This window comes from Clytia hemisphaerica, unplaced genomic scaffold, assembly GCF_902728285.1.
Source record: "Clytia hemisphaerica strain Z4C2 unplaced genomic scaffold, Clytia hemisphaerica genome assembly, whole genome shotgun sequence".
Classification (NCBI taxonomy): domain Eukaryota; kingdom Metazoa; phylum Cnidaria; class Hydrozoa; order Leptothecata; family Clytiidae; genus Clytia; species Clytia hemisphaerica.
The window spans coordinates 2,587-19,859 of record NW_027104339.1 but is presented as its reverse complement, the minus strand read 5'-3'; the positions used below and the strand labels follow the sequence as shown (position 1 = coordinate 19,859).

Here is a 17,273-nt window from a genome sequence, read left to right as displayed (position 1 = left end):
TTGGCCAAGGATATCATAATAATTCAGTAGTGAGACTAGTACGGGCGAATATCTCAACTTTTGTTCTGATTTTTAATTCAGACCATCGATAGATTGAGATAAATATTCGAACAATAAGCGAGAATAAGGCAGCATGGTTCTACTTCGCTGTTGACAAATCAAAAGGTCCAACCTCAAGATTATTGCCTGAGAAAACTAAGAATTTTTCTGTTTGTCTAAACACAAATTTTGAGATTGACCCTGTTTCATGTAGAAATGACCCTCCTCACTATTCAAAATAGGCCAATCTCAAATTTTAGGCTAGCTAGACAGAAAAACTCCTAGCTTTCCCAGACACTAATTTTGTGATTGACCCTTTTGATTGGTCAACAGCAATTTGAGACCTGAAATCTTTCTCTCAGGCATCCTAAAGGTTTTCCGCTTCAAAACCTTCTGCTGGGTTGGTTGGTATATACTTAGATTTCACGTTGGAAATCGATCTTTACTAGACCTCTCTTATATCGATATTGAATTATATATCTCAGTAATCTACAAAAATGAAATAAGATATAACTCTGTCGAGGTGATAAGATGGATGTTTTTTGAATATGAAACAGTTGAAATTGTATGTCCTGGCACATCTGTAAATCAAGTTTGCCTCATTTTAACGATATCACTCAAAAAAATTGAATATTCGTATTTTGTTACGAAAATGATAAAATTTTGAGTTACACATTTAAGGCGAAAAATAAAACCAACAGCAAACGCCTGATGTTTTCTATATGCTTTCTTATAAACTTGGTATGAAAGAGTAGACTAAAAAAATGACCGTACGTGTGACCCCAAATAACCCTTACGGTGCTTTTTCTTGAGAATTTTTGAGGGCAAAGTATGGTCACCTTTTCCAAATTTTACCACCCTTAGAGTGCAATTTTTCTCATCTTTGCTCATTTTGACCCCCCCCCCCCCGAAACTTTTATAATGTAATGTATCTTGTAGTCTATGAATACAATATTTAATTTTTAATATTTTTCCTGGTAAAATTTGTTTTTTAATAGTTTATCATTTCTATAAATATTGAATTATATTAAAAAGTAAAATTGAAAACGTCGAAAAAGCATTGTAGAAAAGTGTGTATGCAGCTTAAGAAACAAAAAAATTGAATACACGTTTTTTTGTTTTTTTATAAGAACATCCAAAATTTTTGAATCCTTCGTATGTTTTTGACTTTTTCAAATTTAAGCCTTAAAATGTTTTTAACATGTTCTTATTTTCGCCATTTTAGTGGGTAGCCCGCTTTGTGCGTTTTACTAAGAAATCAGGCGTTTAGAGTACCCAAAGCCTTAAAATGTTCTTAACTTGTTCTTAACATTTTGGCCATCGAAGCCTTATGTTCTTATATAGTTTGTTCTTACGTGTACTGACTTGACTTTGAGTATAAATTTTCTATTACGTTACTTTACTTTACCTAAGCAGATGAAATCAGTAAATTTGGAAGATACTTTAAGTCTGTCTAATGTCGACATGACTTTACTAATTCGGACACCCATCTTTAGAGCTGGGATTAATACGAAGGTCGGAATCCCTGATTGAAAGTTCATATCTTTGCTTAGTGATCAGAGGGGGGAAACTTTTTTTTTTCAACCAGTGATTCCGACCTTCCTAATTTTCCTATCCCTTGAAAGGATGTCAGTATTAAAATGAGAGATGTCGACATTAGACCAACTAATTACGATATACTGTCCAGGAGAATCGAAAGACTTTTAAAAAGCTGCAATAATCATGGGGCAAATTTCCAGCGTTGGTTTTTTATATAATTTTTTCCATTTTTAGGCATGCGCATTAAGCATGTTTTGTACATTTGAAACGAACAGGTGAAAGTTTAACGTAGAAAGAAAATAATCAAAACAATTGACGATATCGGCTTAACGAAATTCTCCCCGAATGATTACCCATGATGCATTGTGCAAAAAAATTCAGTAAGTCAATATTGTCCGTGTATTTTTTTGCGCAATGCATCATGGGTAATCATTCGGGGAGAATTCGGAAAGCCGATATCGTCTATTGTAAACCTTTCTGTGTGTCTTTGTCCGTATTTTTCCGTAATTTTTACCAAAAATTGATTATATAGACTGGTTCGGCAAAATCCAGTTGGGCACTATCTTCAAGTTCAACCAAATCTCAAGAAAGCCGCGTGCTCCTAACTGACTAATTTTCGTCCACGAAATAAAAAAACAAACAGAAAACTATGCGCAAGTCAAACAAGAACATTTAAAGCCTTGGAGCTAAGCAAGGTATTGCTAAATCATCCTGTATATATTATTCTTTATGCCATTTCTCAGAAAAATGGCTGATCGTTGGGTAAAAATGGCGTTGCATGGAATCGGTCTATTCATCATATTTTGATTATCACTTTTTAGGATGATTTAAATTATAAGTTTTACGAGGTTATGGGATAACACCAAAGTCTTTGGATTTTTCATTAATTAAATTTGGTGTTCATAGTACTCGGGGTAAAAAGGAATACACTTTTCTCGAGATGCATAAATTTATTGTTGTCCTCATTTTCAAACAGATTTCATTGCTATAAAATTACATATTCACAATGATAATTGTGTTGTTTACACTCGTGAGACATTTTGAATTTCAAGTACTTTTGTTTTAGAGTTAATGTTTGCCTTTTGGGAATTAAAATTGGTTTAAATGTATAATTTCATAGCAATGAAATTTGTTTGAAAACGAGGACAACAATAAATTTATGCATCTTGAGAAAAGTGTATTGAAAATATGAAAATATCGCCGTTTTTCTATGATTACGTTATTGAAATGAAACCGTCTTTGTGACGTGTTTTTTCGACCTATTTTGTAACGTCAATATCAATTTTTAGCCGATAATTCGAGAGAGGGTTAAATGAATATTAGAAATTCTCTCGTTAATATGCTTCTTTAAAGCTCTACATATGATTTGTTGTATGTGTTTTGGATTTGCCCTAAAAGTTTTGTTTTAGATAAGAGTGATATCGTTTGCTTACTCACCAATTTTAATTTACAAGCTTGCGCATGCGTGACGGTCAGTTGTTCCACCCCCTTTTTGGGAAAATTTTTTGCTTTTTCTCACTCGTCATATAAATGCCTTTTCAATTTCAGCCATTTTGGTAAAATTATAAGGAAACATACTTTTTGCGGACGTCAATATTTATCCAAATGAACTGAAATTTGGTACGAAGGTAGAGTTTATAAATATCTTTTATTTCCAAAAAATTGATGACGTCAGCATTTTTTTTAGGAAAAACGAAAATTGCTGATTTTTGCTGACGTCATCAATTTTTTTAAAAATTTTTTTTCGAAATGAAAGACATTTATCCACCCTACCTTCGTACAAAATTTGAGCTCATTTCAATAAATACTCCATAGGAGATATTAGTATTTCAAATTTTTGCTGACGTCAGCAAAAAGTGTTTTGCTTTAATTTAAATATCCCAAAATGGCTGAAACAGAATTTTTGGCCCAGGAAAGCGGTATTAATATGAGGAACATAACTCAGTAAAAATTTCTTTGAGAAAAGGGGTGGAACAATTGGCCGTCATGAGTTTTATTTATGATTCGTTGGATTTTTGTGTTTGTTGCCTATGTCCACTGTAGTGTGTAAGAGGTGTACGAGAAGTGAGACTGCCCCCACTTCTCAGCTCATTATTGCTATTGTTACTTGGGAAAAGCGCGCGCGCATTCATGAAAAACGTACCTAGAAAAAACTCAAACCCTACCTACCTATTAATCATGTCAGAGGGCGGGGACAGTCTACACTACCGTACGTCTTTTTGTATAATTCTCCCTCTGAACTAACATTTCTTTTGCCACTTTTCTATCGTAGATAGTTGAAGAATAAGACCAAAGATTTATATATATAATAAAGCCCGGGCTAGATGACGTGCTTTCCCTGAAAAGTGAGCCTATTTTGGTTGGAAATCCTATTGAGGTCACAAGAGATATATAATAACAATAAGATTTCAACGCTCTTTTTTACTTGGAAAAGCATCATAAAGCACCAAACTACCTTCGGACTTTACAATTACAATAACTACAGAAATCTGTGGGAAGGAAACATCACAAGATTTTCCCTAGACGATGCTATCGTCCGTATAATGTATTATTGTGATATAACATAGTTTGTATATTATCTAAAACGTAATATGTTTTGCGGCGGATAGAGTCTGTGTTTACGACACAGCTACCCCCGAAAAAAATTCCCGTCTTCACGTTTGTTCCTCTTTAGATGAAACTCGTCTTAGACTATAGCATAGTCTAGATTTTCCCTACCTTTTTATAGAAACACTCGGGGGTACTATCCTTGTCGACCGACAGGGGTGCTCCGCTGAGGTTCGAAAAATGGACCATACGTGGGACCACGTGGGACTCGAAATTTGCGAAAAATTTGACCCTGAATGGGACTGAAATTCCAAAATTTTCTCAAATGTTCTACTTTTTCCAAAATTTTCCAAAAATAGGCACCCTACGAGGGACTAATTTTTCTATTGTGGTGTTAGTTTTTGCGACCCTACCTCCCGGGGGGGGGGGGGCAGCTGGGCAAAAGGACTGACGGATATGTGCGGGTCCTAAGGGTACCTTTTCCAATATGTTTAAAATGCACTGTAAGGGTCGGAAAAACTAGAGATGCACTGTAAGGGTAGAAATTTCAGACTATTCTAGAAAATTCTAGATATTTTGACCAAAAATACTAGAATTTTGACCATTTTTTGCACGAAAGGGATTCAAAATATTGGAGGGAAATGCACTCTAAGGGTATGATTTTCACTGATTTTTGCAGCGCTGTAAGGGTGCAATTTTAAAAGCCAATTTTTGGCCCGCACATACCGTCAGTTCGCAAACCCAGTGCCCCCCCCCGGGCCCTACCTGGGACTCGTGGAGGTTAAAAAAGGTACCAGCGGAGCATCCCCGTAACCCATCTTGCCCTAATACCCCCCCCCCCCCCGGGTAAAACAAATCATTTCCAATCTCAGCAATATCATGCATACCTTTTTATCCCGGGAAAATAGTACCGTGAGTATCACAGCTCAAATAAATTAATATTTTCTCTTTGAAAACTTGGCCTCCTAATGAAGACCCCCTAGCCTAATATGATACACACAAGGTAGGAAAATATTAGCGGCAAGTCTCTCTCTGGCGGAAAAGTGACAAGAATTTTACACCGCCCATTTTCAAATTATTTTGAGGGCGTCAAGCGGAATTTCCGCCCTTGCATGTTCATCAAAATGAGTCACCGTCGACTGAAATTTACAGACCGGAAACATTCTTCTGAGTTTTGTTTTATGCAGACTCGAAGGTAATGCCAATTTTGAGCATGATTCTGAAAATTATAGTACATATACTATTGGAGTTGCTTTAAAAGGGATGTTTTTAGGTATAATGCAGTTTTCTATTATTAGTCTATACAACAAAAGTTGTGAATTTAGAGGTAGATGTTATCAGCAAGTGGTCAGTAAAACAGACTTAATTGAATGTCGCTATAATAAAATGGTCTGTAAAATCCTTGTTTGTGGTTTATGAGTATTTGAATCAATGGAAGGTTAAAGAAATGGCGGTGGGCAGGACATGTAAAAGTTTACAGTATGACAAATTGTTTAATCTGTTACTATTCAATTTATAACATTCTTTTATGTTTGGCTTATATTGAGAGCCTTTTTTAAAGTCATTTTGATGGTAGGAATTCTTTTTTTATTCAGACTAAACTTTAAACCAGTTTTGGATTTATACTCTAGCTAGATGTGATTTCTCAAATGAAAACATAAACAAATCTATAAACGTTTTTAAACATGATATTAGTATACTTTAATCAATTTCTCCTTAGAAATGAATTTGTGTCCCTCACTTCAAGAGTGTTAGATCTTCAAAACAAAGCTGCAAAGTGTTTATAAAATTATTTTGATTTCACTATCGTAGCAGCTTTGTGTGGATGTAAACATCCAGACGATGTCAATCGAACGGAATCGAACGAAAATTTCAATCGAATCAATCGAACGCAATCGAACACAATCGAATGATTGCGATTCGATTGCCGAACGCAATCGAATATCAATCGAACGTAAAATTCTGGGTAAAATTCGATTGATTCGATTGATATTCGATTACGTTCGATTGATATTCGATTACGTTCGATTGATATTCGATTACGTTCGACTGCGTTCGACGGGTGGTCGATTAAATTAGATTCCAATTTACCTCAATTCCTTTCAATTTCGAGCGCCTCTTATTAGGGAGGTTAAGTATCGATACGATAGATAAATCAACGCAACGAACGGACTTTGACACACAACATGCAGTAAACATGTGGGCAGTGGGCCTGCATGATCTGCATTTTCTAGAATCCAGGCTAAAATGATTCATATCATCTCGTTTAACTCTTCAAATGTTGAACGAGAATCAACGTTAATCAACAGAATCAATTAGTCGAACCAGTCGAATGCATAAGCCAACCGAACGTAGTCGAATCATCGAATCAATCGAACACAATCGAATCAATCGAATCCAGGCACTAATCGAACGCAATCGAATCAATCGAGAAAATCGTGGTAATATTCGATTGGCATTCGATTGCGTTCGGCAATCGAATTTCAATCATTCGATTGCGTTCGATTGCGTTCAATTGATTCGGCGTTCGATTTGTTCGATTGACATCGTCTGGAAACATACCTTAACTTGTATTTTTCTTATTCAAACTGTCAATTACAAAGTCAGTGCTTTTTACTAATCCTGTGTTTTTTTTGTTCTTCTGATTTTGAGTTTTTTTTTTTCTTTTCTTTAAGTCCTCAGCACCAGTGGGTTCTAAAACATCTATCAGTCAGAGCCAGAGAGAGAGGGGGGGTTAATCTAAAGAATCCTACTTTTACTAAAAATGAATAGACAAAAAGAAAACGCAAATTTCGTAAATAAAGACAAATTTGGTTATCCACAACCCTGACTGGTTAGTTGTCCACTCGTTCAAATTCATTCCTCTTCAGTTAAGGGAAACCATCCAGGATCCTGCCATTCTATAAGCCAGCAAACACTAAATGACATTTGTAAACTTAAGTTTCTTACTATTTTCCATCGAAAACAACCAAAAACATTGCTACATCCCAAAGCCGGAGACCAAAACAAATTATCTTCCAAAATTATGGCGCCCTTTTGGATCTATTGTTAAGGCCATCTAAAATGGTGGAAAGAGTTGCAGAAAGACAAAGGCGCCCGCTGCTTCGAGGGTGGTAATGCCGAAATGCCCAATATGATCTTCCAACAGAAGGCGAGTTTGTTGTTGCGCAAGTTACGTCATGCACTCTACTGCAGCGCACGACAAAACATGTTTCAATGAATATATCATAAATTATGAGAATATCTTATACAACCCACGGCATGGCCCGAACATGTTCGGGCCTCTTGATTAATACTTTTTAAAAATGGCCCGCGCATGGCCCATGCGGGCCTGCGTAGTTTCAGACCATGTTCGGGCCAGATTTTAGAAAACTTGCTACGATCGCAGGTGTAATTTCAGGACCCAATATTTATATTTTAAATTCCTTATTTTAGCAAACAAATTTAAAAATCTTCATCTTTATTCAAATATATATTGTTCAAATATAAAAAGTTAATCATCTATTTTCCAATTAAGTTAGGAAAATTATTAAAAAGAATGATTTGAATCATACATGATATGGTCTTCTTTTTATTCTTTATCCCGTTCGCTTTTCTTGTGGTCTTCTCCTATTCGAAGCAGAATTTTTCTGGATCGTTTTTTGTACTGTTATACAACTTTGTGAATCAAACTGGTATTTGGAACTTTGAATTTGTCTAATGAAAATATTTAACAATGGATGATGATAAACCAGGAAAGGCCCGAGCAAATCCGTATCAATTGTAAATACATGGCCCGAACATGGTCCGAACAAAATGTTCGGGCCGATTCAATAATACTTTTTTGTGGCCCGAGCATGGTCCGAACAAGCCCGAACATGTTCGGGCCATGCCGTGGGTCGTTATCTTATATACTTACCTTCCTGTACCTTCAGTAAACTTTGAGTGCTTCATTGAAAATGAAGAAGGTAAGAAGATAAAAAATGCGCTGGATAATTTTCATTGTACTGTTACAATCAATCAAAGTTCTGTCAATCATCGCTGAAAGTTTGAAAAAGTTTTTCCGGCGCAAGAAAAAATTCAGCCAATTAAAAACACAGTGTGCTTATACTTACTAATGTTTGCTACATCGTCTAGGCTAAAAAAAGTGCGAAAGGACACGAACGCCACTTTTTAATGAGTGATGTTATGATTTTTTTTATTGCAGCCGCGTAGGGGAACTTCCAAATGTTCCTAACTGCCTCTTTGTTTATCACAGGAATTAACTACAATGCTTGCTGGAACTTCAATATTCCTTGGTTAAAAAAAGATATACCTGTTTTCTTTTCTCTTGACTGAATCAACAAGACATCAAGATCAGCAAATTCCACACATTTCCTTCGCAGAAACTTTTAAACTATCTGCCAATATGACTTTTTTGAAGCCGTTCCAAAATTAACCAAACGAGTTAGGTATAGGAATTCCTATGGCAGGCTAGCTCTAAAGCTCTAAAACTCTAAAACAGTATCTAACTGTTAGTCACACTAGGAAATCAAGCTTTCAGAAAAAATATCAGTCATGTACAGGATGTATTTGCAACAACAACGATGAGAGTTACCTGAATCAAGTTTGCAAGACAATGAATTAAAACTTGAAAGTTTGAAACAAAAGAAAACGTGCAGCAGCCAAAATCGACCAACCAAAATTTGTCATTCAATTCCCGAGACAGCGCTTCAATTTTTAAGGCTTTGCTTATACACTAAAGTAAAAACAATTCTGCACATGTAAATGGGTCAGTGTTTGAGGTCCGGCCTGGTCCGGCAAAATTTCTGGGAAATAGCCTATCCGGCAGTGTGCGGATCTAGGTGGGAGTTCCGTCTCCCCTGTAGATCTTTTTCTTGGGAAGTTGGTCTTCAAATTAGTTTTCAAGGTTGGCTTGGCTCAAATTTTTTTATCTATGGCTCAAATTTTAGGCATTCATAGTTTTTGAATTAATTATTAAAGCGGGGTTTTTTTATGTCTTAAGTTTGCGGCCATTTTTGAAAGTCAAGATAGCATCAAGCGTTCTTTATTTGTACACAGGAACTTCAATATTGTAAAGTGAATTTTATCAAAATATATTTCAAAAACAAAAATAAAAAGTACAAAATTTAATTTATAAATCATGAAACAAAAATTTGTTGCACCTTGGAAATAGTGTTTATTTATCATATACTTACTGTAACTTATCTCATTTGTGTGCCATTAGTCTAGGCTAGCTAGACTAGGCTATATTTATTCATTTATTTTATTTTAGTATGTTAGGCACACCTGGTTTCCATGGCCTCATTTTCAGTATCATGTCACAGTGTGAACTCAGTCTATTTAAGGCCTCACTTCAGTCACACCTCAGAGCTACCATTTTGTGTCATGTCATGCTGACTGACCATAATGGCATCATAATTCATAAGGCTCTAACCTTAAAGTAATTTTTCAATCCAATGTGTCAATGTTCAACTCAAGTCAATCAATAGTCAATTCATTCACAGCATTTTTATATTGGCTACCTGGTAGGTTTCATTTCTTGTTCTTGTTCTTTGGCAGCCATCTTGTTTTTGCTTTCAGGCAGCCATTTTGTTTTTGCTCTTTCAGTTCACACTGATACATTAGGGCCTTGCCTTGACATGATTCATAGGTTCAGTATTTCATTCAAGCCTTTATTTTCATTTAAGAACTTAACTTTTTCAATCAGACTTATACTTTTTCATTTTTCAATCAGACTTATACTTTTTCATTGAATTCAGACATTTTCATTTTTGAACTTAGACTTATTTTTTATAAACACAATACTCATAGACCTTTGTTATTTATTTCTACAGTTTGAACACATCACATCAACAAAATCAATCAAACAAAGTTACAAACAGTGTCATTTCCTGTAACGCCACATTCAAACAGAACGCATTGAACAGTTACCAACGTTTCAACGATTTACATGTCAACCAACCGGTCAAGACGCACTATCAAGCGCATTGACTACTCACAACTCAACTCAACCGGTCAAAGAGTCTATTTGACGCCAACTTCAAACGACGAAATGTCTCAACCCGATGAGTCGTCTAACCCAAACACAAGTTCTCAATCAATTAATCAATCGTCTCGTTCCATAGAAGATACAGAACTAGATGCACACGTTTTTAATGCATGAAGCACTTGACCTGATCGATGAAAATCCCATCATTGCCGAAAATGCAGATCACATCTCAGTCACCATCCAGCGACTTCAAGCCCTACGAAATAAATTATACCGTCTTGATGGGATCTTGAAGAAAGCCAAAAGCAACCCTGAATTATTACATGAGATTAATGCCACCCTACTTGCAATCAAGGAATACTTCAAGGATTCAAAGAACCTCAAACCAGATATCAAATCAATTCAACCCACTCTGGACGTCACCAATTTCAAGGAGCAATCCAGACGTTTTGCAATCAGTGAGTTGAAAAGAACTATAAATGAACTTAAAAAGGATTTTGATATTACCTTTAATGATTTAACTGACAATGAACTTATCCAGTTAAAAGCTGAACTATCATCAAAAGCTGAGAAAGTCGACAAAGCTGCAGAGAGGTATGAATCTATTCTTCAAACACCAGTCTCAGAAACCAAGGACGTAACTGAAATTAAGGACCTTGGTGAACAATACGATTCATTGCTGAAATCCAAGTCAAGCTACACCACTCAACTTCTCAAACTTGTGAAAGACCGTGACGTCTACAAAGTTAAGTCTTTTACTGAATCAAAACTGAACATTCGCCTCGAAAAATTTTCCGGCTCAAGTGATTCCAGTATCGATTTTTTTATACGTTCAAATCAAACTTTGTTAAGCTTCATGAGAGATCTACACCTCGACATTTGCTACCTGACTTGCTCAAAAACAACTATCTCAAAGACCCTGCTCTGAGCATGGTCAAAAGTCTTACCGATATCGAGAGTATCTGGGGACAACTTCAATTTGCCTACGGAGACGTTAAACATCTACTGACTAGGAAGTTGAATCAACTCAACACCATCGACAATATTTCAAAGATCAAGGGCGCAGACAATATTGCGTTCGCATTGAGCAAAGTCATCAACCTCATCAAAGATCTCATTCTCATCGCGGATACTCACAACATCCAGGAATACCTCTACTATGGGGACGGTATTCAACGCATCTACGCACTGCTCGGAGATTCTCGCCTATCAAGATGGTTATCAACAATGGATGAAAGCACCTCACCTCACGTCATATGGAAGAGATTGGTCGAATTCCTAGAGAAAGAACTGAAGCTACAACAACAAAAGGTGATCATCATGGGTCCATCAGAATCCTCGTCAAAAAGACCACCATCAGACCAATCAAAGTCTAAGCAAGATTCATCCAAAACAAATCGACGAGGAGGATACAATTCCAACCCGCCATCACCATCAACCACAACATGCACCATCTGCAACTCAGCCGATGGATCAACAGATCACATATCAACATCTGGACCAAAAGGAACACGACTCATCCAGTACCACACCTGCAAGCAATTCGTGGAACTGACACCAGCCAAACGTCTTTCACTACTCAAAGGGAAAGGCTACTGCTTCCAATGCCTCTATCCAGGGGCTGACATATCAACTGGCAAACACAAAGAGGGACGCTGCCAACACGATTTTGTTTGTCCACATCAATCCCACGACAATGACATCCCAAGAAAACATGTTCTTGTATGCGAAGAACATAAGGACACTCAAGCCAACAAAGATGTTTTGCAGAAGTACAAGGAACGTTGCACTAGAAGTCTGCGGCTACCAACATTTGCCAAGGAGATCAGCCTGTCATTCATGAATGCCTGCTTCAAATCAAACCCAATAAATGATGTTGACGTTCCTCAAGGTATCTTCTTATTTCAATCAATCCTGATCAACAATCGTCAATATACAATCTTCTTCGACAATGGCTGCTTTGATTTCATTGTCAAGCACTCTGCAGTGAAATCTCTCGGACCGCTGGCCATTCAAGAATCATCTCGATCCATTGAAATCAGTGGTGTTGGTAACACCACAACTCACTCAACCTATGGTACGTACAATGTCAAGATACCCATGCACAATGGTCAAATGGCATCAATGTCTGGCACATGTATGGAAGAAATCACTGCTGTCTTCCCACACTACACACTCGATGAACCATTTCAAGACATCCAAAGATCATATCAAACCTCTGGTCGAGATTCAAAGACACTTCCCATCCCATCATCAGTAGTTGGAGGAGAAGTGCACCTCATGATCGGTATGCGTTATTTACGTTATCACCCTAAGATGATACATCAACTTCATTCTGGCTTAGCAATTTACGAATCTCCATTCAAGAACGTCAACGGTGGTAGAGGAGTGATAGGAGGTCCGCATCCTATCTTTACCAGCATCCATCGGTTGTTCTTTGCTGACAAACCAGGAGCTTCAGCATTCTTCACCAGCCAACTCCGATTGTACAACTCTGGTTCAAATTTTGATCCTGACGTATCATTATCTGTCCTGCCTTCTCATCCAGGAAAGCATTTTGACACATCAGAATCAGTTGGCTCAGAAATAACCTATCGTTGTGTCAATTGTAGAAGCTGCAAGGACTGCAAGCAATCAAGCCATCAAGAAGCAATCAGCATCAGGGAGGAGATAGAACAAGAAATCATCAATTCTTCCATCACAATTGATACCAACAATCAGACCATCACAGCAAAACTGCCATTCATCGAAGAGGCTGATGTCAAGCTCACCCCAAACAAATCAATCGCACAGAAGATCTACTACCAGCAGCTGAGGAAACTTGATCGCAACTCTAAAGACAAGGAAGATATCCTGAAGTCTGAAGCAAAGCTACAGAGCATGGGCTTTGTGGATTATGTCAGCAACTTATCAGAAGACATCCGTCAATCACTTCACGCAAACTCAACTCAAAACTTCATCCCATGGCGTGCAGTTTGGAAATCAACTTCGCACTCAGCACACCATGTCGTATTGTATTTGATGCTTCCTTCCCTACCGCATCTGGTTACAGCTTAAACGACTGCCTTGCCAAAGGAAGCAACAATCTAAACAAGCTGCAAGAAGTACTGCTACGCTGGTCAACTCATAGAATTGGCATACATACCGATGTATGCAAGATGTACAACACTATCCACCTCAACCCAGACCATTGGTGCTATCAGCGTTATATTTGGCACCCAGAACTTGACTCATCAAAGACACCAATGGAAAAAGTGATCAAAACACTAATCTATGGAATCAGATCCAGCGGAAATCAGGCGGAGCGAGGACTTCGTCAGATTGCCTACTTATTTCAAGATCAATATCCTGAAGTTTATCGCATCGTCAATGAAGATGTTTATGTCGATGATTGTCTAACAGGAGAAGAATCAATCAAGATCGCCCATCAGCGTGCAGATGAATTTGAATATGTCATTGGTCATGGAGGCTTCCGTCTCAAAGGAGTCACTTTCACTGGCGAAGATCCGCTAACAGACCTCACTGATGATGGTGAATCAATTATCGTTGGAGGATTGAAATGGTATCCAAAGACAGATGAGGTATCACTTAACATTTCTGAACTGAACTTCTCCAAAAAGACAAGAGGCAAGAAGAATCAAGATCGATTGAATATCATTCCTGAAAAACTCACACGTCGTCAATGTATCTCAAAGGTTGCAGAGATCTACGACCTCACTGGCAAGATTGCACCTCTTGTGGCTGCAATGAAGTTAGACCTCCAACAACTAAACCTACGACAACTTCAATGGGATGATGTCCTGCCCAACGAGCTGCGACAAGTATGGCTCAATCATTTTGAAACAATGCAAGAAATTGGATCCATCCGCTTCAAACGATCAATCGTACCCAAGGATGCTGTCGATATGCAAATCGAAACTCTGGATTTTGGGGATGCAAGTCAAAGCTTGGTATGTGTTAGTATCTATGCACGATTCCGTCTCAAAGATGGCTCTCATTCCTGTCAACTTGTCTTCTCACGCACAAGAACTGTTCAAAAGACATCATTACCAAGAGCTGAGTTGTATGCTGCGTTATTGAATGCATACACAAGTGAAATCGTCAAAAGATCATTCAAAGGACTTGTTGTATCATCCAAGAAGTTTACAGACAGTCAAATCGCATTACATTGGATCAGTAACGATCAAAAGCCATTGAAGGAATGGGTCCGGAACCGTGTCATTGAAATCAATCGTTTTTCATCAAAGGACCAGTGGGCCTACATTCAATCGAACGACAACATTGCTGATCTTGGTACAAGACCAGGAGCTCAAATCAAGGATGTTGACCAATCTTCAAATTGGATCAATGGATTACCATGGATGCGGTTGCCATCATCTCAATTTCCAACACAATCTGCTGACCAGTTGAAGCTAACAGCCCAGCAACAATCAGAAGTTCAAAAGGAGAAGTCATTCCATTATGTCTCCGTTCACATCCGAAAGCATTCTCAATGAAATGAAGAAACGGTATGAATATTCCATGTACCTTCTGGATCCAATGAAACACAAATTTACAGTTGTTATCAGAATCATGGCTTACGTTATCCGTTTTGTAAGAAATTTTGTCAAGCGAGCTCGAGACAAATCAGAGATTGTATCATCACAGAATGTATCATCACAGAAGAACAGCATTATTCTGACCAATGAAGAAATCACAGATGCTGAGATGTACTACTACAGAAAGGGATCAGATGAAGTACGTCATTTCACTTCCAAATCAAAGTATGAGAAGATTTCAACCGACAAAAACGGCATCTTAATCTACACAGGCAGAATTCTTCCAAGCAAAGGTGTATCGATTGTTGGCGCATTCACAGATATTATGAAGGATCTATCAACCGATTCATTTTGTGTACCATTGCTGGATAGATATTCACCAATTGCGTATAGCATCTCAATGGATATCCACTGGAATCATTCCACCGTCAAGCATTCCGGCATCGAAACAACCCATCGGTATGTTCTGAAGAAAGTTCATGTCATCGAAGGGAGATTGCTCATCAAACACATCAAGAGAAATTGCCATAGATGTCGATACCTCGCTAAACGCACTGTGGAGATGGCAATGGGACCAGTATCATCCTTCAATCTAACCATTGCTCCCTCATTTTACTACACACAGTTAGATCTGTCTGGACCGTATCAGTCATTTTCACCAAGTCACAAACGTACTACCGTCAAAATATGGCTTATAGTATTTTGCTGTTGTGCTACATCTGCAATCAAAATAAAAGTCATGGACGATTATTCAACCACCTCTTTCATACAAGCATTCACGAGATTTTCATGCGACCATGGCTATCCAAAACGCCTATTGTGCGATGAGGGTAGTCAACTTCTGAAGGGATGCAAGGAGATGCGTATCGATCTCCATGACCTGAGATCCAAGTTGATGCAGAACCTACACATTGATTTTGATGCATGCCCTGTTCAAGGACACAACATGCACGGAAAGGTTGAACGTAAAATCAAGGAGGTCAATCAATCAATTGAGAAGAGCCTTCAAAATCATCGCCTATCTATACTACAATGGGAAACACTCAGCTCAAGTATCGCAAATCAAATCAATAATCTTCCTATTGCCATCGGTGACATTACAGGAGATTTCGAATGTCTAGATTTGATCACCCCGAATCGTCTCTTGTTGGGTCGTAATAACGAACGATGCCCTGACAACACCATTTTCTGCGACAATCCAACCAGAATAATGAAGGAAAATCAAAAAATCTACAACTCATGGTTCGAAGTTTGGTTGCTAGTTCATGTGCCCAAACTTATGAAACAGTCAAAATGGTTCAACAGTGATAAAATCAATATCGGTGATGTTGTAATTTTCACCAAACGAGAGTCAACGTTAACAAATCAATATACCTATGGAATCATCAAAAGCCTGGAGTTCGGTGTGATGACATGCTTCCGAGAAAAGCAGTTATTCAATACAGAAACGAAAACGAGGATATCATGCGAGAAACGAATCGTTCAGTACGTGGTCTTGTTATTATTCACCCTATTGATGAATGTGATTTTATGGTCGAGCTTGGCGAAATGGCTAAGAATGTGGACATGAAATTTGTCAATTAAATTTTTCCCTTTTTGGTGGGGAATGTAAAGTGAATTTTATCAAAATATATTTCAAAAACAAAAATAAAAAGTACAAAATTTAATTTATAAATCATGAAACAAAAAATTTGTTGCACCTTGGAAATAGTGTTTATTTATCATATACTTACTGTAACTTATCTCATTTGTGTGCCATTAGTCTAGGCTAGCTAGACTAGGCTATATTTATTCATTTATTTTATTTTAGTATGTTAGGCACACCTGGTTTCCATGGCCTCATTTTCAGTATCATGTCACAGTGTGAACTCAGTCTATTTAAGGCCTCACTTCAGTCACACCTCAGAGCTACCATTTTGTGTCATGTCATGCTGACTGACCATAATGGCATCATAATTCATAAGGCTCTAACCTTAAAGTAATTTTCAATTCAATGTGTCAATGTTCAACTCAAGTCAATCAATAGTCAATTCATTCACAGCATTTTTATATTGGCTACCTGGTAGGTTTCATTTCTTGTTCTTGTTCTTTGGCAGCCATCTTGTTTTTGCTTTCAGGCAGCCATTTTGTTTTGTTCTTTCAGTTCACACTGATAGATTAGGGCCTTGCCTTGACATGATTCATAGGTTCAGTATTTCATTCAAGCCTATATTTTCATTTAAGAACTTAACTTTTTCAATCAGACTTATACTTTTTCATTTTTCAATCAGACTTATACTTTTTCATTGAATTCAGACATTTTCATTTTGAACTTAGACTTATTTTTTATAAACACAATACTCATAGACCTTTGTTATTTATTTCTACAGTTTGAACACATCACATCAACAAAATCAATCAAACAAAGTTACAAACAGTGTCATTTCCTGTAACGCCACACATATAAAACCAGAATATGGTGAAAAACTTTAGTCTGTGAAATCATATTCTCAAGCCAAAAGACTCAAAGCGATTCTAGCTTTATGGTAGTGCCGCGGATCATCAGTGAATAGTATTCAATTATCATTATTCCTTTATTTTCATTTCTAGAACTCTTGCAATAAAAAGGAAAAATAGAAAAGTTGTTTTTTTCACATACT

The 17,273-nt window shown here is 37.3% G+C and overlaps 2 protein-coding genes across 2 annotated transcripts; both read left to right on the top strand.

The window, feature by feature from the left end:
• The first annotated feature begins 13,254 nt into the window (after nt 1-13,254).
• On the top strand, nt 13,255-14,592 carry LOC136817992 (uncharacterized). The gene has a single exon (XM_067074363.1). The coding sequence runs from the start codon at nt 13,255-13,257 to the stop codon at nt 14,590-14,592; it is 1,338 nt and encodes a 445-aa protein (XP_066930464.1).
• LOC136817993 (uncharacterized) lies at nt 14,571-17,073 on the top strand. Its single transcript, XM_067074364.1, has 2 exons — nt 14,571-16,696; nt 17,004-17,073. Exon 1 carries the CDS (start codon nt 14,594-14,596, stop codon nt 16,202-16,204), a length of 1,611 nt encoding a protein of 536 aa, XP_066930465.1. The 5' UTR covers nt 14,571-14,593; the 3' UTR covers nt 16,205-16,696; nt 17,004-17,073.
• Nucleotides 17,074-17,273: the final 200 nt, after the last annotated feature.

What these genes read in the sequence shown, in the direction of transcription:
- LOC136817992 (XM_067074363.1), top strand. Translation starts at nt 13,255, where the DNA reads ATGTACAACACTATCCACCTCAACCCAGACCATTGGTGCTATCAGCGT.
- LOC136817993 (XM_067074364.1), top strand. Translation starts at nt 14,594, where the DNA reads ATGAAGAAACGGTATGAATATTCCATGTACCTTCTGGATCCAATGAAA.